Here is a 22901-nt window from a genome sequence, read left to right on the forward strand (position 1 = left end):
TGAAACAGAGTCCTACAAAAAGTAAATTTTTAGATTTATTTACAAAGATTCAATTTCCCTATAAACAAGTAATGTACCAGGGGTGCCAAAAAAATGTATACACATGACTTGTATTCATTTTTTGTTATCAGTATATATTGACTATTAAAATTGTAATAGTTTTTTCCTTTCTTAAAATGTGTATACATTTTTTTGGCACCCTCTATACACACAATACAAGGCCGGACAATTAAGTTTGCAAACTCATCCTAGAAAAAGTGCTACACTCCTCATTATGGTCACCTTCGAAGTACTCTCCTTGGGAAGCTATGTACCAACACCAGCACCTAGTCCACCCTTCAAAGAAATTTTGGAACTTTTTCTAGAATGGCCATCAGAGCTGCTGTCGTATTACCTTGATGTCCTGGATCTGATCAAAATGTCTTCCTTTCAATATTTCCTTTATCTTCAGGTAAAGAAAAGTCATTGGGGGCCAGATCAGGTGAGTAGTGAAGGTGTTCCAATACAGTTATTTGTTTACTGGCTAAAAACTCCCTCACAGACAGTGCCACGTGAGCTGGTGCATTGTTGTGATGCAAGAGCCATGAATTGTTGGTGAAAAGTTCAGGTCGTCCAACTTTTTCACGTAGCCTTTTCAGCAGTTTCAAATAGTAAACTTGGTTAACTGTTTGTGCAGTTAGTACAAATTCATAATGAATAATCCCTCTGATATCAAAAAAGGTAGCAACATCGTTGCAACAAGTTCGCAAACTTAACTGTCACACCTCGTATACATGTTTGTACCTCTATAAAATCATTTCGTGTATATTAGAATAACATGAACTCATATACTAACACTCAGATATTAATTTTTTTAAATCTCTTTTCCTCTGATCATAATTGTAAAGCTATCAAAAAGTACCAACAAATAAATAGTATCACCTATCATTCAGTAAAACTCCCAATGTTCCAGTTACCATATTAGATATAATTGTTTTATGCTATTTCTAATCTCAGTAACAATCTCTTAGAATAAGTATCATTACATCAGAAAACTGAGGCCCACAGGTTAAGTTGCCCAAGGACACCAGCCAGTCAATAGCTGAGCTAAGAACTAAATCCTTGTAGAATGTCTGCAGACTTCATGCTATTTCTACTCTCCCACTCTCTTACTTCTAATTAAAACTGTTAAACAGCCCTAAATATTATTAAGACTATGAAGTGATTATAATATGTCAACTCAAAATCACAAGGAAACACACCATAGTGTAGTGAAAAGACTGCCCTGGGAGACAGAAGTTTTAGTTGTACGAGACCCGAAATAAATCACTAACCTCATTGAAAAGAGGCAGTTAGATGCAATGATCTGGAAGGACCCCATCCAACTCTAAAACTCTCTTACATGGCTCTTAATAATCCCTCTGATATCAAAAGTGAGATATCAGATTTAATTTAAAAGTAATTTAAAAGTAAATGCCGTATCAAAACAATTAAATACCCTAAATCAAACTGTATATATTTTTTCAAGTCTGCAAGCACAGTTGTGGAGAGGAAACCTAGTATAACAAACTTACTTTCGAAGTAGATCATTTCCTCCACCTTATGGCTGAACAGTGCGTCAAAGATTAGAAAGTATTTTCACATTCATTACTTCTTATAAGTGCCAACAAAAATAAATTTTTATCCGTTACAATGTTACAACTCAAGACTTTGCAATTTTAAATTGATAAGATTTTCTTATAGGGCAATTACCCATTTAATGTTGTTATTTAAGCTCTCAAAAGACGACCAGGGAAAAGCTGACCATGTTGAATCGTAAGAGAGGAGACTAACATTTACTAAATGTCTATTAGGAATCCAGCTCTTAACATATCCCATTTAACCCACATAAACTTTTGAAAGACTATCATTTTTCTTTGTTTACAAATGACAAAACTGAGAGTCAGAGAGGTGCACTAATTTGACTAAGGTTGACTAAAGAAGAAGATGCCTTTGCATATATAAAGATACATATATTTGCCTATTTTTGAAAAAAGATAAGAGAATAGACCAGAAATGCTGTATGTGGTTATAAAAAGAGTGAAAGGGATAGGATGGATGTGAAACTTCTTTGAGTACACTTCTCTTAAAATGTAGTTTTAACTTCTGAATTGTTCTTTGATATTCATCTCTCCTTCAACAATGAGTTTGTTCTACTTTGCCCTATCTCTCCCTTCTCTTCATATTTTTTAACTTTGTAACTATTATTTTTACCATAGAACACATAAAAATATATACACACACATACCATATACATATGTAATATATATCATATATATGGTATATTATATAATACCATATATATACATATATATATACACACACATATATACATGGTATGCTTCTGCCTTTGTTTCCACCTTGTAGTTTTGAGCTAAAATTAGCTTCAGTGCTCATCGTAAGTCCTTTTGCTAGTTTCTGCAGTCATCTCTGTTGCACCAACACTGTCACGTGAAGACTATTCAGAAGGAGTTTATGAGTATAGACTTCCGAGTTCTTACACGTTTAAAACTGTTTTTCTATAGCCCTGATATCTTAATGACAGACTGGCTAGATATAAAATTCCTTGCCTCACACTTCCTTTCTCCTTGAGCTTCTTGAAAATGTTGCTATACTTCTTGTCTTTACTAGATTTACTTGCTTTGGTACGTTATCAATCTTTTTGCCTACGTCAGAGATGTATTTTTCTTTAATGTTTACTTTTAAAGCTAAAAGTACAAGAAAGTCTCTGCAGTAGGCTGAATAATAGTCCCCGAAGATGTCCATGGATATCCCTGGAACCTGTGAACGTTACCTTACGCGGTAAAAGGGACTTGACAGATGGGATTGAGTTAAGGATCTTGAGACGGGGATATTATTCTGGATTACCCAGGTAGGCCCAACGTAATCAGGATTCTTCTAAGAGAAAGATAGGAGGTCAGAGAGAAGATAAAATGATACACTACTGGCTTTCAAGACAGAGGAAGGAACACAAGCCAAGGAGTGCAGCTAGCCTCTCGATGGTAAAAAAAAGCAAAGAAATAGATTCTCCCCAAAAGCCTTCAGAAGGAATGCAGCCCTATGCACCCATTTTAGACTTCTGAATCCAGAAATGTAAGAAAATAAATGTGTCTTGTTTTAAGCTACTGATTTGTGATAATTTGTTACAGAGTAATAGAGTAGGGCAGTCTCTCCCAATTGACTATTCTATGTCAAATGGAAAGATGAACATTTTATTATGTAGAGCCAGGTCTTCTTTTACTTCTGGAAAGTTTTCTTAGATTCTAGTTTTAATTCATATCCATCGTTTTCTTTCTTCAAGAACTCCAATTATAGATACATTGACTCTTTTTCGCCTAACACAATTATTACATTCTACTTTATTATTTGTCTCTCTTTATTTAGTTTTGTCCTCTTGGTTGTTTTCATCCCTCTCCTCATTATCCTTTATTATATTCTCAATTGAATGCATTCTCTCTTAGAAATCTTAAAATTTCATTTTCATTTCTGAGACGATTACTTTTGCTTGGATTTCATTCCTGGGATTGGTTAATTTTTGTTTCCCACCCTCCTCTTCTTTGGCCATTTATTCTGAGTTGTTGAATTTCTAATTTAAGGTATTTTTTCATATCTGAAAATGCTGTTTAAAAATTTTAAATCTAGTTGGAATACTGTGTTACCTTTACCTCTGCTTTATTTTGGGTGGGAAGGGGCAATGTTCTCAGTTGAAATTAAAGCAGGGCCAGTTAGGACCCCCATCGTGGAGGCCTCACTGTGACCCCGGCCTCACCTTTCCTTGCCCTAGAGCTTAGTAAGAGACTGTCCCCCTGCGGCTTGAGCTCTGAATGTCCTGTCCTAGTTCCCTGCTTTAGAAAATCACCCTGAAACTTGATTAATACCTTTATGCTTACTGATCACAATCTCTATGGTCTAGCATTCTTTCCCGGCTACTCCCATCATGGTTCCTGGGTTGTTGATGCCTCGGGAGAACCACGTTGCCAAAGGGAAGGCTTCATGCAGACCCCAGGAACCGGCACACAGCCTTGTCACACAGCCTCTGTAGGAATGCCCAGATTTGCCCTTAAATACCCGAAGCCGGTCTCAGAACGTTAAGGCAGTTTTTGGAGGTGTTAACCCCCCGTCTTCTCAGACCACCGGTGCTCTGATGACAAACACTTATCCTATAGCCCAACTCCTGTGTTGGTCTATTGGCTGAGCAGCGCAGGCAGCACGAGGCCCGGACTTGGCTGGCCTCCGGTTTCAAAACGTTTTTCTTCACATATTCTGTTTCTCTTATAATGCCTTTTCATGGCTTTTCCATTTTGTTTTCCATTCATTTTGAAATGCCCAAGGTTTGCATAGATCAGCAAATAGATGATTCTATGAATGCAGCAGTGAGCGTTGTGGATGACTTAGATTTCTTAATTCTGAAGTACTTTTTTCTTTAAGAATAATGAAGTACAGTTTCTTTAATACATAGTGCCATTTGAATGGGGAAAGATTGGCTTATCTTCTGATTTTGTCATTATCTTTTTGTTTGACAGACAGAGGTGGGGGTAGGTGGGAAGAGTGTTATCCCTATTTCTATCCTTTGCTTCTGTCTTCACTACCACGCCTCCAGGGGATGCCATGTCCTTCCACATCACTTCCCTGTCTCCTGTCAGAAATAGTACTTTCCCAGGACTGCCACGCTAATTCTTGTCCTACACACTCTTAAAACACTGCGTTTTTATTCTCCAGTAGCCAGTACTCTAATCCTTCAGGTCTCAGACCTGTTCTCAGTATTTCTCATTCAGGTTAGACTTTCTTTCTGGAGATCTCCTCTGTATTTCACCACTACTAGGCAACCCCATCCCCTGCCCGCACTGTCCTCTCCTCTTTTCCTTGCAGTCTTTGCTTAATTGCACTTCAACAAGAGCTCCAGAGCTGGCTCTGCAGACTTGTTATTTCACCATTTACAAATAAACTGAATTTGTAGTCAACGCTAGAGACTCCTAGTTGTGCTGTAGGAAAGGGTTATAAGTGGTTTTATTTGCTATTGTTATTGATCTTATAAAGAGAACAGGTTCAGGTGGTCATCATTATCCTTGGAAAACTTTTCATTGTTACATAAGAATCATTTAACAAACATCAAATTTTTCTACCTTTAAAAGAGTAGATCACAAGCTTTTCTATTCTGTGACTTCCAAAACCTCTCATCAATGACTTTATTATTGAAAAGAAGAATAATAGTATCTTTGTAATGTTTCTACTGTTTCAGAGACTATTAAATTTTAACCTCAATTGTAGTTTAATCACTGAATTAAATTGAAAGCAAAGTTAGTAAAGCAGCTTAGAGAATAAAGGATTTATGAGAGAAAAATGATAATAAAATTGACTAGAAAGTAAGAAAAGTAGATACTGTTGATGTTTTTAAATTTCTTATGTTGCTTTGTAACCTAGGCTTAATCAAACTCCTATAAGGCACTTTATTATTCACAAATCACTTTCACATATATTATTTAAACCTTCTAAGGACTGTTAGAGGAGGAAACTAAGGACTGGAGTTTCTAGGTGACTTGCTAAGACCACATAAGGCAGAAAATGGCTGAGCTGGAAATCAAAACTATGTTCTTCCCACTACATTATGTGCCACCATGTCTGCTGAGCAGTTTCATTACTAGGAAATTCTAGTAAAAGACAAATGTAGATTTACGATTCGATTTACATATTTCTTCAATAATCAAATTTTCATACCATTCAAATATCTAACAAATACGAAAAACAAACCTAAAACTGATTTTCCTGTAGCTATCCAGATTTTTAAACTTTTCAATTGTTTCAAATTATATAACATACAGGTTAAAAATTGTCCTTCCCAAAACAATAAGAAAAATAACACAAACCTCCAGAGTTTTTTCCAAATGTGAAGAAGATAAAGGAAAACATGCATATTTTAGTAAATATCCCAAATAAAGATATAGAATATTACCTTGATATTTCCCTGAGATAAACAGTCTGCATGGCTTTCTTCAAATGAGGTTCAATATTTCTCCAGAGTTTGCGAGTATCACGGTCATTTGCTATCCCAGAGGGGAGAAAATTTCAATAATTTAGAGCTTATAAATTTTTTTAAAAGACATATTAATAAATAAAATTGCACAGTTACCTTCTCCTTTAACTACAGGTTCACAATATTTCGGAAAATTAAGTACTGCCTGTAAACAAAGAAAAAAGTAGTTATCTACCACAATTAGGAATTATTTTTCAAGTAAAATTTTTATTACAATTCAGGCAATTTTATTTCAATAGAATTGCTCAAGTAAAATGTTGTTATAGCTTATTACTACAATAATAAAACAGCAAATATCAATAAAGGTTGCAAAACAATATGTAAAATATTCCTTAGTTGACTAAATCCTGCCCTAATGTATTAGCCCTGAGATATAAAGTAATATAACAAAGCATAATTTAGAATTTTAGGTCATAATTATGTCACAAAGGACCATAAAACATACAATAAAATACCTGTAGCCCAAAAAATTAACCTGTTATTTTCAAGGTCTGATCATTCTCACAAATTAAACATCATCTAATTCAGTACAACTCAAATTATTTCGACTGGTAGCACTGCCAGAGACTGTTACAAATTCAAGTTCTTGGCACCATCCCAGCCAGGCATACTAGGTCAGGGTCTCTGAGGATGAGTCCCAGGAATCTATGTTCTAACAAGGAGTTCTATGTATTCTGAAGTCTGAAAAGCACTAACTAATCATACCACATAGTTTTTCATGAGTCAGCACTGAATTCTACTGAAAGGTTGTTTAAACAAGTTGAGTACAGATAATTGTCCAAACAGTCTGCATATTTAAGTAAACCTATAAAACCTACCCTTTGCCAATAAGTGGAAATTTACAAACAAAATATCTGTTCAAATACAAAATACTTTTCACAACTTTGGCTATTATCATTCAAAGATGCTCTTCAACATTATGCCCATTTCTCCTACATTTATCCTCAAATATAGGCAAATTCCCACTTCCCTGTATTAGGATTATTTACAACAAAATCTATATTCAAGCCCACTAGTATTTTAAACTGTCCTCCTAACTACCCAGAGAATGAAAATAAAAAGGCTATTAACAAAATCACAAAAATAATTCCAAAGTCCAAGCAGATGACTTTTTGATATTGAATTTTTTACTACCACTATACATTTTTCCGCATAACTCCTCATTATTCCTTAACTTTTAAGTATATAGTTTACTCTCAACTAGTTGCATTAATGAAAAGGTGGCGGAGAGGCGTAACTTTATTAAGAAATAACGAAGTGCTCAGGGAACACTAGTACTCATAACAGTAACAGAAGCATAATTATCAAGAACTAATTATGGCCATCTGTCACCCCATTTATTCCTGACAAGTACACTTTTATTATACCCATTTGTCAGCTGAGGGAACATAGCAAAATATAATTTGCCTACAGGCACACAGAGATTACAATGCCTAAATTTATGATCGTGGATCTGTGAGATGCTCCGGGAATTTACTTCAAAACAAATTAAGGATGCCATGTTATCAAAGCCTGATTCAGGTGAAACAGAGAATACAGACATACTGTATTGTGCAGTGTATAATGCGCACGCATGTTTTGGGCCCAAGGTTTCAGGGAAAAAAATCCTTCGTTTTAATTTTTTAATTCAAATTTTTATTTGTTTACATTTAGGTACTTGTTTTTTCCCATTATGAAGGAATTTTAGCATTTACTTTTTAACATATTATCGTACGAGAAATTTTATGTAACAAATAATTACAAAACATGAGAACAGATACAAGGTACAAGAAATTTTATATACCGGTAACAAATTTATGATATTTACATATCATAGAAGGCCAAGAACTCTTCATCTTCAGAAGGCCAGGAACAAGTTCATCATAAATTCAAGAAAATCAATTATCGTATTCCAGGGTATTATTTTGCATACGAATATAGTAGAATTAAAAACATTTATATAGATACAGAATTACTACTACCCATGTATAATGCTCATCCTTATTTTTCCCTCACAAATTTGGACAATAAAGTGCACATTATACAAGGCAAAATATGGTATTTGTTTTATTGCACTTCACAGATATTGTGTTTTTCACAAACTGAAGGCAAGACCTTCCACCAGGAAAAATGCTACGACTCGCTTTATTGCAATACTTGCTTTATTGACTACGGTCTGGAACCCAACCTGCAATATGCCTGTACTCACCTTACAATGCAAAGAAAAACTTGCATTGCTTTAAGAAGCAAAACAACGTATGAAGAATACTGAATAGGTTGCCACAAGATAGGACAGGCAATTTGGGAAGCTCTTCCAGCTCTTCCTCAGTGAGATTTTCAAAGAGCCTTCATCATTGTATTTGAAATTATTTATTAGAAAATAATCTGATACATGTACACTCTAATAAGCAGAATTCTATGATAGACCCTAAGACTCCCGGCCCCTAGTATACACCCACTTTCTCTCAGTTATTCAAACACTAATTACGCACTGCTGTGAAGGAATTTTGTAGATGCAATTAGGTCCCAAAGATTACACTATTAAAGGAGAGTTAAAATAAGGAGATGACCAGGTAACTCTGACCTAATTACATAAGCCCTATAAAAAAGAAGTTTCACCTGGCTCATCAGAGATGATTGGGTGTATAAGAAGGATTCAACATGCCCTTACTGGCTTGTTAGATGAGGGCCACAAATGAATGTGGGTGATCTAGGAGGCCAGAGAAGGACAGCCAGCAAGGGAACTTTGGACCTCCTTCTTACAACAAAGAGGCACTGGATTCTGTCAACAATCTGAATGAACTTGGAAGCGGTTTCCCCCCAGAGTCTCAAGATGAGAATTCAGTTCAGCCAAAACTTTAACTTTAGCCGTGTGATATCCTGAGCAGAGAAGCCAACAGCACAGAGCCTGGATTTCTGACCTACAGAACTGTGACCTAATAAATGTGCATGGTTTTAAGCCATTGCATTTGTGGTAATTTGTTGTGCAGCAATGATGCTATGATGTAGACATTATTATTATCATCCCCATTTTATAGAGACGTTAAATTATATTCGAATCTCTGACTTCCACTTCTTTGATCAGCTAGAGAAAAACTCACCCCTTTTAAAGGACTCATGGGATTAGGTCAGAACCACCCTGATAATCGCGCTGTCTTAAAATAGGATATCTGGAAGCCAGAGTGATGTGAAAAAATAAACAAGTTAAAATTCTGATGAGGAACAAGATATTTACATGGTATTCAAAGTACCTCCCCACAAAATACATATTAATTACAAAGGAAAAAAAACATCTTAATCAAATGATCAAAGTGAACATTACCAGTAATGAGATAAAATCCAATCTTGTAACACCTGACAGGAAAGATGCAATGAGCACATAGCATCATTTCTGTGATATTCCTGTCAGATACATAATCTGAATCTAACCATGAAGAAACATTAGACAAATCGAACTTGAGGGAGATTCTACAAAACAACTAGCCTGTAACCATCAAAAGTCTCAAGATCATGAAAGTCAAAGACTGAGAATGTTCCAGATGAAAGTTCAAGAGACATAACAACTAATTTGTAATATGTGATGATTCTGAACTGAATTGTTTTGCTCTTAAGCACATTATTGGAACAACTGGCAAATGTTGAATAGGGTCTGAGCATCAGATTGTAGGAATAAACCATTTTCTGATTTTGATGACTGTGCTCTGGTTATGTAGGAGAATGTCTTTATAGGAAATGCACAGTAAACATTCAGCGGTGACGGGACATCAAAACTTACTCTCAAATGTTTTGGGGAAAAAAGAGGAAAAGTTATTTTTACTGTATTTGCAATTTTTCTATAAATTAAAATTGTTTCCAAATTTTTTAAATAAAATTTAAAAACAGCCAATACTCTTATTATATGTAAAGACTATATCTAATAAAATAATTAGAGCAAACTAATAACATGTCAATATCACTGAATGTGGTCGTGATACAAAAAGAATTCTTAATTATCCAAAGCCATAAATGAAGGCACCCTGTAAAGGCCTAACTAGGAAAGCTGTCTTAAATACCACTTCCTGCGCACTCCAAGTCTAAAGAAGACTTGTCAGAATATGCCCCAGCTCCTTTTAACATGGATGAATATCTCAAAATGTTGAGCAAAAGTAGATTTAAAAAAGAACACATGCTTATGTTTCCATTTACAAAAAGTTCAAAAACAAGCAAAACTAATCTTTGATATTAGAAGTAAGGACAGTGATTTACCTTTGGGGAGGAAAGAAGAGGCAGAAATTGGGAGGAAACATGAAATGGGCTCCTGAGATGCTGGTAATTTTCTGTTTGACCTGGATTTATTTACACACGTGTTTTCGCTTTGTGATAACTCAATGAGATATATATTTATTATTTCTGTGCTTTTCTATATGTAATGGTATATTTTAATCAAAAAGGTAAGAAAAACGAAAACAAACCTAACTAGATCATTTCTCCTAATTAAAGATTCTACCTCTCCCTTAAGTACCCTTAACCAAAGAATAGCTCTTCTCTGTAAAAAAACAACCTCATCCATAAGGCAATCAGTACAGGGAAATAAAAAAGTGGTAAAGGACACCCACTCACCAAGCCACCTGCCAAATCAACTTTGGCAATCAATGGGATGATAGCTGTTCTGCCAGATCATCCCTCAAACTTCATATGACTTTAATATATGATATAAACCTACCACAGGTACTAGCAGTCTCCATACTTGGGCTCCGGTTCATGTTCTTGCAGATAGTAAGATCTCAATCTATTTTTAAGCCCATGAACTTTTGCTCAGCAGAAGAAGGAAGCAATCTAAAATTAACTGATCTCCAACAGGTTATCAGGCATTTTACATGTATTCCCTTCTTATTATTTCACAAAATTCCTTTGAGGTAGGTATTATATCTACTTAACAGAAGAGACAACTCACATTCAAAAAGGTTAAGTAATTTGGCCAAGATCACAGAGCTGGTAAATGAAGACAAAAAATGAGGATTCATGATAGTACCTTCCTTTCAGGACTTGTAAGGATTAACTGAATTAATAATAGTATAATACTTATGAGCTTATGCTGTGGAGCCAGACACCATGATTCTTTATTCACAAAATTTTATAATCTTTTTCATTTTAGTTCTCAGGGACCATTTTTTCCTATCATACAATCATATGGAAAATAAGCAAAAATCTAGTATGTACAAAAACACATTAGTATACACTGTCTTTAAGAATCCACTGAAAGCTGGAGGAGAGGTTTGTAGCCATTTCAGAACAATTGCTTCCTCATCAAAAACATTGTTTAAAAAATATGTAAAAGGGTGGCAGTTAGCTCAGTTGGTTAGAACGGTGCTGATAACACCAAGGTTGCCGGTTCGATCCCTGCATGGGCCACTGTGAGCTGCGCCCTCCTTAAAAAAAAAAAAAAAACATACGTAAAGGAAGTTGAGATACCATTTGAAGTAGTCAGAGATTAGCTTGGTCAGCTGCACGTGAGATGGCTAAGCTATGTGTGAGGCAAAAGCTTTCTATCTGAACTTTATGCAGCTTCTCTGTACCATCTCCTTCACTATCCTGCTCCCAGTACCCACTCTCCTACTCTTCAAACATCCAGGGCTACATCTACCCCATGCTCACGAATGAAATCAAAACTCCTATTCCGTAGGAATTGCTGGGTCCTGACTAAGAAAAGCAGCTATACTGATCAATTAATTCACAAAATATAAATGACCCTCTCAGAAATGGTATTTTAGAAGGAAAATATCTATTCAAATGACTTAGTGGTATCAGTAATATAACCTAACATTTTTACAGGTATTGTTTATAAGCACTTTAATACAGAGTATTTCATTTTATACCCATAAAAATCATCTGAGGTAGGTATTCTTAGTCGCACTTCACAAATGAGGAAATTGAAGTACAGAAAATGAAGTATCATACCCAACATGACACAGCTGGTAAGCAGCTAAGGTATTTAATGTTAAAGCTAAGGTATTTTAACATTAAGTCCTCTGCTCATTCTACCACATATATTTCAATTATTTGGCACCCTCTGCTTAGTCATGATGTCACCAGCCACCACCACTAGCCACAGGCCCACACAAAAACAACAACCATCAGACAGCAGAAACTCGGAATTACACTCTAAAGGACTGCTAAGCTCTGGCTAAGCAATCATTTTTCTGAGTAATTTCTAAGAAAATTACGATATTTGGGGCGGAACGGTTTGTAATACAATAAGTTTAAATTGTGACACATGTTAACAGAAAGATCACGCAAAAGTAAAGCTTATTTAGAAAATGAATTATTCTGTGCTTGGCATTTATACGAGTATAAAATTAACTTCTTCAATTGACCTTTTTAAAAATTGTAATTACTACTTTTTAGGACTATCATAAGGATTGTCAGAGCAGACAAACCTAAATGAATAATCAAAATAGTACTTCAATTTCTCCTATCTTATGCTGGCCTCCAAAATACTACTACTTAAAGAAACAACAACTCCTAAAGCAGATTGAATTGACTGAAAAGAATCTTTTGCATATAATTTATTAAACTTTCAAGAAATATGCCACTTACAAACTTTGAAACAACACTATCCATTTGATGGAAAAAAGGAAAATTTTTTCTCCTAAACATATGGAGAAAATAAGAACACTGTTATTTTTTCTCCAATGCTTAAAGATCATTTTTTATAAGTATTACTAGTAGTCCAGTAAGTTTAGACCACACTTCAAGCTTCAAGTTTATGAATACAAGTTATGACAATTAAGTTCACGAACTTGTTGCAATGACATTGCTAGCCTTTTTTGGTATCAGAGGGATTATTCATTATGAATTTATACCAACTGGACAAACAATTAACCAAGTTCACTACCTGGAAGTGCTGAAAAGGTTGCGTGAAAAAGTTAGACAACCTGAACTTTTTGCCAACAATTCATGGCTCTTGCATCACGACAATGTCCCAGCTCACACGGCACTGTCTGTGAGGGAGTTTTTAGCCAGTAAACAAATAACTGTATTGAAACACCCTCCCTATTCACCTGATCTGGCCCCCCAATGACTTCTTTCTTTACCTGAAGATAAAGGAAATACTGAAAGGAAGACATTTTGATGACGTTCAGGACATCAAGTGTAATACGACGACAGCTCTGATGGCCATTTCAGAAAAAAAGTTCCAAAACTGCTTTGAAGGGTGGACTAGACACTGGGGTCAGTGCATAGCTTCCCAGGGGGAGTACTTTGAAGGTGACCATGGTGATATTCAGCAATGAGGTTTGTAGCACTTTTCCTAGGATGAGTTCGCGACCTTAACTGTCCAAGCTTGTATGATGTAACAATGACAAAAAAAGCTATAACCTCATACCTAAATAAAATCATTCCTCAGTGAAACCCAAAGGACTTAAATACCATATTTAAATATATATTTTCTCCATTTACATTTTCTTTTTTTAGAAATGGTTTCCCTAAATAATTCTTCCTTCTTCTATAATCTATGTGAAATGGCTGCCAACACAAAGTCCCACTGGATTCATGGACATCAGTGCTGAGGAGCAGGAATTGCAGGTTATTTCCCAGGAAAGACAGATGAATATTTGCTCACATCTCAGTCTCACCCAGGGACCAGTCACTGATCCTCTCTCCTCTCTGAAAAAACCTCTGCTGTCATTTCCCCTGGGCACCAGGGATATTGAACTCCTGGAAAGATTTTAGTGACAAATTTAAATTAGAACAGCTTGTCTTTTGTTTTTTTCTTAATTCAGAAAATGATTGAATCTACAACTAAATCAGAAGAGGCCTGGAATCTAAACCTTCTGAAAGGTACAACAGGTGAACACAAGTTTAGATGGTCATCTTCTCCTAATGACATCTTAAACACACATTCAAACACACATTGACTCCCTCTGCATAATAGTTTTCAGAGGGAAAAAAAAGCAAAGCAAAGAAAATATGCTAAGAGATACAGAAAGTTACTTTGAAAGTCACTGTTTCCCAGCCTTAGGTATATTACTATTTTCTGTTACATGGGGAGAGCCTAAGTATTATTAATTGAAGGTTTCTAAAAGGGAAACCAGACATTCTTGCCTCCTTTCTTTCACATCCCCACAATTATAGTGGAAAAGTCAAAGAAAAGAATTACGGTAAACAATCATTTTTCCAAACTGCCTGTGAAATATAAAGTTATTCTAATGTTTAAAAACTTTTAGATGATCTTTTGTACAAATTATAAAAGTAATTTTTATATAAAGATTACTAACACACAGCCAATGGCTAATGAGAGACCTGTAATTAAAGCTTCTGATCATACTCAAGTTCATCTAGATTCCAGACCACTTTCACTACATACATAAACACTGAAAGATACTTCTCAGAAATATTAACAAAGAGATGTCATATTGCTTATTAAGTTTTTACACCTTTCTTTATTCTTCATTTTGATTTTCATGGAACTCTAGATTTTCTGCAATTAGAAAGGAAAGAAAGAAGGGGGAAAACACTCCTAAGGAATCGTGAAAAGACATAACTAAAGATAAATGAAAATTTTCTAATCAGGTCAAAATTTGTACTAACCCACGGATTTCTACCTTCTTAGGGTGTATTAGCCTCAAAAGGCCAACTCAAATTTTCCAGAATAAATTTTCACTTCCAATCTATCACACACCATTTGTACATGGAAGAATATTAAGACGTAAATTTTTTTTAAAGCAAACTGCTCACTCACCAAATGTCTGAGCTCATTCAAATCCCGGCAGACGGTGTAGAAAACTCCAAGAAGAATATTAATGTAAGCAGCATAGAAATCAGCCGAATACTCTGGAGGATGATCATGGGACAGGATCTTTTGAAGGTTCCCTATTCACAGGACACAAATGAATTCAGAATGATTAATACAGCACCCTAGTTAAATCTTCTAGCGTTTTATAACAAAGGTTTAAAACAATAAATACATACCCCTAGCAATAATTAAGGGATAAAAATATTACAAGATTTGAAAAGTAATACAAATTTTGAACCTGAGGTAAATCAATTATAAATCTAACGTTCTAAAAAAAAAATAGCAAATGTTGCCTAAGACAAATATTAAACAAACAATGACATCTGAAGAAAATCTCAAGAACCGTATTACTAGTAAAATCAGTATAAAGGACAAAAAAATGATCTATTCTATTTTTCTGCCTATTAAGTAAATCAACTTGTAAAAACAAGGAGTACTACATAAACTAGGGGTACTGCCACCAAACTGGAAAATGCTCTTCAGTTTTTGTAAAATGAATTCATAAATATTTTAATGAAATCATCATACTTTGTCATTCCCCTTTTATAAAACATTTTCTCCCTACAACTTTGGTATCTTTATTTCTTTTCTATCTGAAACTCTTTATACAATATCACACGTTCAGATTCTTAAACTTGTATTTAATTCTGTTGGAAATATCGTATTGTAGAAGCACAGTTAAAATTAAAGAGAAATAAACATCTATTATTCAAAATTTTCCAGTTAGTCATTCACTCCTTACTGCAATTCCCTCTGACTTCTTGGTGCAGTGGTCTCTTTACACTTCTCAATTTAGAATTCTTTGAAAATGACTGGTATTGTAAACCTAGTTCCACAGGGTTCAAGACTTATGCAATACTTACAAGTAAAAACTCTTACAGAATGTTCTGATCATGTCATTTTCCTTTTGTTTAAGGTTCCGATTAAGAGCATTTTTAACATGGATGCCACGCTATTTATCAAGAGCTCTTGACTTTACCCATTCTCCTGTTCTCTTGTTCCTCACAATCAGTTAGATACAGGTACACGATCAAACAATATATGTGGACTATCAATAGATATTAATCAACAGAAATTTGGAAACAGCTGTATTATGGGGATCTTTTAAACAGGGCAGTTGACCCCCCCCCAAAAAAAAGAAAAAGTTTTTTTTCAAAGCTTAGTTTTATGCTTAAAATATTATCCTGAACAGATTCCAGATGGAAGACTGTTACTTGATCTGCATTTTTATATCACAGCTACTGAAAAAATACACAAAGGCTAAAACTTGACTTTAGAGTGTATGTATTTTTATATTCTAATAGCAAAACTTAAATCTAATGTCACTAAGCTTTTTAAAATTATGCATGGGAAAATATTTGATACACTAAAAATTTCCAAAGGTGTCTTAAAAGTTGGAGATAAAGATGTTTTTATATAAAAGTCACCAAATAACTGGATAGAAAGAAGGAAGGAAGGAAGGAAGGAAAGAAAGAAGGAAGGAAATACACAGGCAAAAAAGATGGATGAGGAAATTCAGAAAATAGCTAAGTCTCCAGCTCAGAATGCACTCCTGAGTTCCGCCCGAACATCTCTATGTAGATGTCCCTTATTAGTGCCTCGTGTGAAAGTTGATTAAATGTTACCACTCGCCCATTTCAGTCCTGATGAAAGTCTTATAAGAATTAGAAATCTTCAGTGTGTTATTGTAAAAGTAACCCAACTTATAGACCACAGACAAAATCTCAGAGTACAACTCCACATTCAAGTAAGCCATGCCAGCTCTGATAGTCTAGGACTATTCAAACTTATTAAGAATCCCATCTCTAACAAGAAGTTAAAAACAGTGCACTAACAAGTAGTAAATAAAGGGAAGGAGAAACCATTTGACTGCTTTCCTGGTATCTTAAAACTTCACTACCAAAGTACAGTCTAACACATATTAGAACAACCATTTCTAACTTGGAGAGGGACTTCCGCTTCCAGTCGTGAGGGAGTAAGAGGATCCAGAAATACCCTCCTGTGATAAACAACGAACAACTAGACAAAATACAGAACACAACTATTTTCAGACATCAAACAAAAGGCAGTAAAGGACTGTGACACCTGAGAAAAGGGAAATAAATGAGGTCTCACCATCAGCCAAGCTTTCTAACTAGAGGTAATTTTAGAACTGTAGTATAAGGAGAGTTCCAAAAGGAGTCCATTAGTCTCACCGAGTTAAAGAGACAGAGATGAGAGTAGAGGGAGCTAAAGCAGCTAGAATTAGAGAGGCAGAGTACATATGAGAAGAGACCTATGCAAGAAAGAGCTCCAGAAATCTGCACGAGGGTTCGCCTTGAGTCTTGACTTAATACCAGTCTCTACATGCACAGAGCAAAACCCCATGAGGACAAGCAAGAACCTCTGGGAAAAAACAATTTTGGAAAGCTGTAAGTCAAACAATTTACAGAGTTCACACAGGGCTGTGAATCATTCATGTTCCCACCAGTCAGAATAGAGAACCTCTACGGAAAGCATGGGGCATTCAGCACAGATCCCAGAAGAGCTATGTCTTACAAGTGGAGCTAAAATTAGCCGTAGAATAAAGGCTTCTCTACATTCTATCTCCAAAAAAGCTTAAAAGTAGCCTTAAAAAGGTCTAAAAGTAGCCTTAAAAGGGTCTAATATAGCTTCAAGTAATTTAAATGCTTACCAGAAAAGAGTCCAACAATAACAAAAGAACACAATATCATTCAACCAAAAATTACTAAACACACTAAGGATAATGGATAGTCAGAATAGAGAAAAATTAGTCAACAGAAATAAATCCAAATTGAAAGAGGTTATGGAATTAATAGACAAAGGCATTAAAACAACTGTTATAAATATGCTTAGATGCTCAAGGACATAAAGGAAAACAAAAGCATAAGGAGATCTATAATGAAAAATTCCACTGGATGGGATTAACTGTAGATTAGACACCTACAGAAAAAAAAAAGTCAGTAAACTTTTAAAGACACAGAAACAAAAACTACCCCAAATAAGACAGGAAAAGATTCAAAAATTTAAATAAAGAGATTCAGTGGGACAATATCAAGTGGTCTAACATACCTGTAATGCAGTCCCAGAAAAGGGGAAGGAAGTGGTTAAATTTTTGAAGAAATAATAGCTAAAATTTTGCAAAGTTAATGAAACTATATCCAAGAAGCTCAATAAATCTCAAATAGGATAAACAATAAAACATATTTTCTTTTTTGATTTTATGTATTATGGGATTTATAATAAATGTAGAAGTAAAACGTAGGACAAAAATAGCAAAGGTTGTGAGGTAGAAAATTATAAGTCACTGAGATTTTCAAATGGTTTATTTTCAGAGCATAGCTTATCCTGACTGATACAATAACTAAACCAAAAACTGATCAACGGGATTATAAACCACCCGAAGAAGGGGGAAAAAAAAGCATTACCAAAAGATGAGTAGTCTGCATGTGGCAGAGACCAGAAAACAAAAATTCCGAATTGGGCCCCTAGTGTTAATGGAGAGGAGAGGGTATCCTCAATATTAGACACCATATTCCTAAAGATGATATATGTATCAGTTATGATTGGATTACTTACCCGCTAAGATTATCCCTTTGCCCTGGTTCCATGCTTACTCTGACTATAATTTGGCTTATCAATTAATGCTTCCTTTCTGAATGCCTTTTTGTATGACTATGGTATTTTTGTTTAAAAAAATCCTGAAATGTAAAAGGCACTAGAATTTAATAATCAGATTAAACTTAGCTCATTACGCATATATTTTTCAAAAATCTAGTAGCCTACACTCTCTAAAATTGGCAAGATCACTTTGGTTAATTATATCCTCAAATCCTCTCAATCTATTCTGCTTTGTATCTTTTTTCACCTTTTAAAATTTTTAATCAAATTCCATAATTGATTATAGCATACTTTAATCCAACTTTACTAAGATGTAGACCCCCAGCATTTTTTATAATTTTCTTAAATTCTGAATAATTTTTCAATACTGAAGTCTACAATGGGTCACGAAAAAATTTATCTTCAAACAGTGATAACATAGGTTCAAAGGAATTTAAATGAAATCCTTTGATTTATTCTTTTCTTCTTACCCTTTTCTTCCTACCCTTTTCTCTCTACCCTTTTCTCTCCTCCTTATTTTGTGATTTTCATGGAAGAGAAGCTATTGAAAATAAGGGCTACCTTCATCTATTTTTTTGGTTCTGTTTTTAAATCTCAGTTAATTAGTTAAGGCAGGAGGTGTTTTTTGATTGCTGTTCTTGTGAAAACAGGCAAGAATGTGTTGTTGATCTTAATGAATGTTTACAGCTGATTAGTTCAGAAGTCTAGTGTTAATGAGGCCAAGGTCAAGGAATGCTATTTTTTCAGAGCTTGCTAACCGCCTTATGCTTCCTAGTTACAATCTTTGAATCAGAAGTATCATATTTGTATAGTGACATCACAGTATTAATCTACAAAGCTATTCAGGAACACAAAAAGCTATTGTGTTCTTCCAAAGATAAAAATCATTACAATCTATGAAATTTAAAATTAAAGACAAACCAAAAAGAAAAAAGAAACACAAGAGTTAACAGTTACTCTAAGAGTTACAGTAATGAAAAATGAGATTTACAAAATCAAAAATGCATCTCACATAGTACTTAGGACAAGTACATGATAAAGATACCAATACAATTTTAATGTGCTTTGCCAACCTAGTCTGTTTCTTATTTGCATGGATGTTACAATTGCAGTATATACATCTTAATGTCTAGCTTAAAAATGTAAAAACACACCATAAGCACAAATATGTGAGAACTGCTTATTCAAAAAATTGTAGTGATTATACAGGAATAACCCCTCAGAGTTCCAAAATAAAACGTCTGTAAGTGTAGAAACATGAGGTATGCTAAAATACAGTAAATGTTTAAATTTAAAAAAAATTATTACAGTAAAAGACACATCCATTAATCCCCCTCAAAATACTCTCCCTCACTTCGAACACACTTATCCCATTGTTCCTGACACTTCCTGAAGCAGTTCTAGAAGTTGTCTTTGGTGAATGTCTTTATTTCATCCTCCATTATGACAATGCTCTGTGTCACACATCACTTCTGGTGCGGCAATTTCTGTCAAATAAAAACATTACATTGTGTCCTCATCCACCTTATTCACCAGATCTGGCACCATGAGACTTTTGGCTCTTACCCAAATTCAAAATGACCATGAAAGGTAAACGCTTTGAATAGATTCAGGACATCGAGGTAGCCACGACAGCGCAACTAAAGATACTCACGAAAGAGGACTTCCAGAACTGCTTCAGAAAGTGGCAAGAACAATGGGTAAGTGTTCGAAGCGACATCGAGGTAGCCACGACAGCGCAACTAAAGATACTCACGAAAGAGGACTTCCAGAACTGCTTCAGAAAGTAGCAAGAACAATGGGTAAGTGTTCGAAGCGAGGGGGGATATTTTGAAGGGGATTAACGGCAATGTGTCTTTTATTGTAATAATTTTTTTTACATTTAAACATTCACCAAATTGTTTGATCACACCTCGTAAGCAACATTTTGAGACAGGCAGGAAAATTTAACAGATTAAGAGATCAAAGTATTCCGATTTGAACATGCTAACTTCATCTTCCAAAGACTACTTTACTGAATATCACTTGTAAAAATAATGTTTTAACATTTACCTATGCTATAATCAGGGAAATACAAGACAAATGGCTCAAAGCATCCAGTATTTGGACGAAACTTTTCCCAAACAATTTCACTGAGTAAGATAACCGTCACATTTCTGTCGGTCTGTAAAAGAAAAAGAAATAAAAGTAACTTTGCGTTTAAAAGTCTTTACCAGAGCAATAATTCCATTTGAATTTTTCTTTCAAATAAATCTAGCAAACTTCCAACATATAACAAATTATTTGCATATTAATAAGCCATATTTAGAAAACCTAATCAAGGAGTTACTCCACTAGCAAATTTTCATACATAATTACTTGGAATTTCCATAAAACTTTTAGGTTAATCAACATTTCAGTTACCCATGAAGGCTAGGACAGTCACACAAGGATTTATTTTATAGAAACACATTTCCTTAAATAATTAAGATAAAACCTTTTAATGGGAATTTTCAAAAAAATCTTTAGCTTTCAATCAAACAAAAAAGGCAAAACTTAACATCTCTCATCATTACAATGGCTACTGCAACCCAGAACAAAGACATACAAATTGAAGAAAACCAGGTAAGCCATACTATACAACCACATATTATTTAAAAATGTTTAAGTTTTTAAAAGGTTATTTTCACACAAATTATCACATAAAATTGATGCTGAATACACATTAAAAACACAACCAAGTATGACTGTTAGTATCTAAAACACCAGTGTTAAGTAAACAGACATCTTTTGAAGTATATTTAGAAATTATAATTAGCATACCAAAAAAGAACATTGCAAGAACAAACTTACTGTGTATGTTATCTTTCCACAGAGTGGCCGCAAATGCCCTATGCGTGCTAGTGAAGAATTTATCTGTAGATACCTCTGCATTCTCAACACAAATTTTAATTTTTTCCATATTCTTTTGACATCTCCCAAGTTGACAATGCAGACATAGCTGTTTTGTTCTATAACTATTCTTAGGACCCTAGCTCATAAATAAATTATAGTATACTTTGATGATAATTTACTATTTATTGATTCCTAACTTATGTCTAATCTTATATTCCAATATTCATTATTTAGAAAAAACTCTTTTGATTAACAAAGGCAGCTGAGTTTAATAAATTAATAATTCCACAAAAATCTAGCATCTTTATGAAATTAAGGACAAGATGTTTACTTTCAAATACTTTTTGTCTTATAAACTTATTAACTTTTAAGAATCCTTGAATTTATTTCTATAGGGATAAAAAAGTATGCTCTAAACACAATGTTGATTCAAAGCATTGAGCTGCCTTCGCTTTAAAATATGATTATCCAAAAGCATTTTATAAAGTCAGTTAAAAAATAATGAGAGGCTTAAAAAAATGTATCAGTCTGAAAGGATTTTAAGTTGGTAATGTTCTCATCTGTTCATCTGAAACTACTTTCAATATATAATATCTATCATAATTTCAACTTCATTTTACTCGTATAAATATTAATTATGAAAAAACATTTACTACACACAAACAGGAAATGTTTTTACTCTATTTCTCTTAAATACATTTTTAAAAATCAAGCATGTTTTCAGAAACATTAAAACAACAATTCTCTTTTCTTAGAGTGGAGATTACTGAGAATTTTTAAATTTTGTTCAGTTTCCATAATGAAAACTAAAAAAAAAAATTGTGAAAAGCCTAACTACTGTGAAGGGAAGCATAATCACCATCACTGGGCATGAAGAGAAAAAATGCAGTAAACTATACTGGCAGGGCAAGACGAAGCAAGAATGCACTCTGGATACTAGACAGGGAGTTCTAGACCAAAGCAATGGGAAATAGTGGGTGTGAATGCCAAAAAACAAACACAACAGAATAATAAAAGACAAGAGGCATCATCTGCTCAAACGAGATGGGTCCCTGATCTTGGCAGTAAGATGCCAAGAGTTAATCAAACTGGGAAAGGCTAGGCTGTGTGAGGAAACTTCTACGACAGGCCACCAAGAGCTACACTTAATCTGCTCCTGTCCTCTCCATATTGGAAAACTATTACTAAAATTGAAGTTTAGGAGTTAGCCTTAGGAGCACAATGATTTCAGGGCACTTGGAAAGCCTCTCTGACTTCTAAGAGTTTCTCAAATCTGAGTAACGCGTTTAACTTTTCAAAGGTAGAAATGCTCTAAACACTACCCCCCACAAATACTGAATTAATTCGTACTATATGTTACTTATTACTTAAATAATACAGACGTAAAACTAGATAGATATAAACCATTTATGCTCAAAGTGCCCACAAAATTATAAAACCCAAAATAAATTTATAAGTTAAATACAAAACTAGAAAATCAAAATTTAAATTAAGATTAACTGAATATGATGACCAGTACTGTTTGCTCAAACTAACCCATGTTCACAAAGTGGAACAGTCACAGTTCTTTTGAGTTCAGTATTCCTATACCAACTGGTATTGGTG

At 34.4% G+C, this 22901-nt stretch overlaps 1 protein-coding gene across 1 annotated transcript in view; it reads right to left on the bottom strand.

Annotated features, from left to right (window-relative positions):
* The window catches only part of ORC5 (origin recognition complex subunit 5), a 77398-nt gene that overhangs the window by 37862 nt on the left and 16635 nt on the right, over positions 1–22901 (bottom strand). The window contains exons 5-8 of the mRNA XM_033088792.1: positions 20475–20586; positions 14748–14878; positions 6146–6194; positions 5969–6059 (exon numbers count right to left, since the gene is read on the bottom strand). Coding sequence (XP_032944683.1) covers positions 5969–6059; positions 6146–6194; positions 14748–14878; positions 20475–20586 — 383 coding nt within the window. The remainder of the gene's footprint in view (positions 1–5968; positions 6060–6145; positions 6195–14747; positions 14879–20474; positions 20587–22901) is intronic.

This window comes from Rhinolophus ferrumequinum, chromosome 20 (genome assembly GCF_004115265.2).
Source record: "Rhinolophus ferrumequinum isolate MPI-CBG mRhiFer1 chromosome 20, mRhiFer1_v1.p, whole genome shotgun sequence".
Taxonomy (NCBI): Eukaryota; Metazoa; Chordata; class Mammalia; order Chiroptera; family Rhinolophidae; genus Rhinolophus; species Rhinolophus ferrumequinum.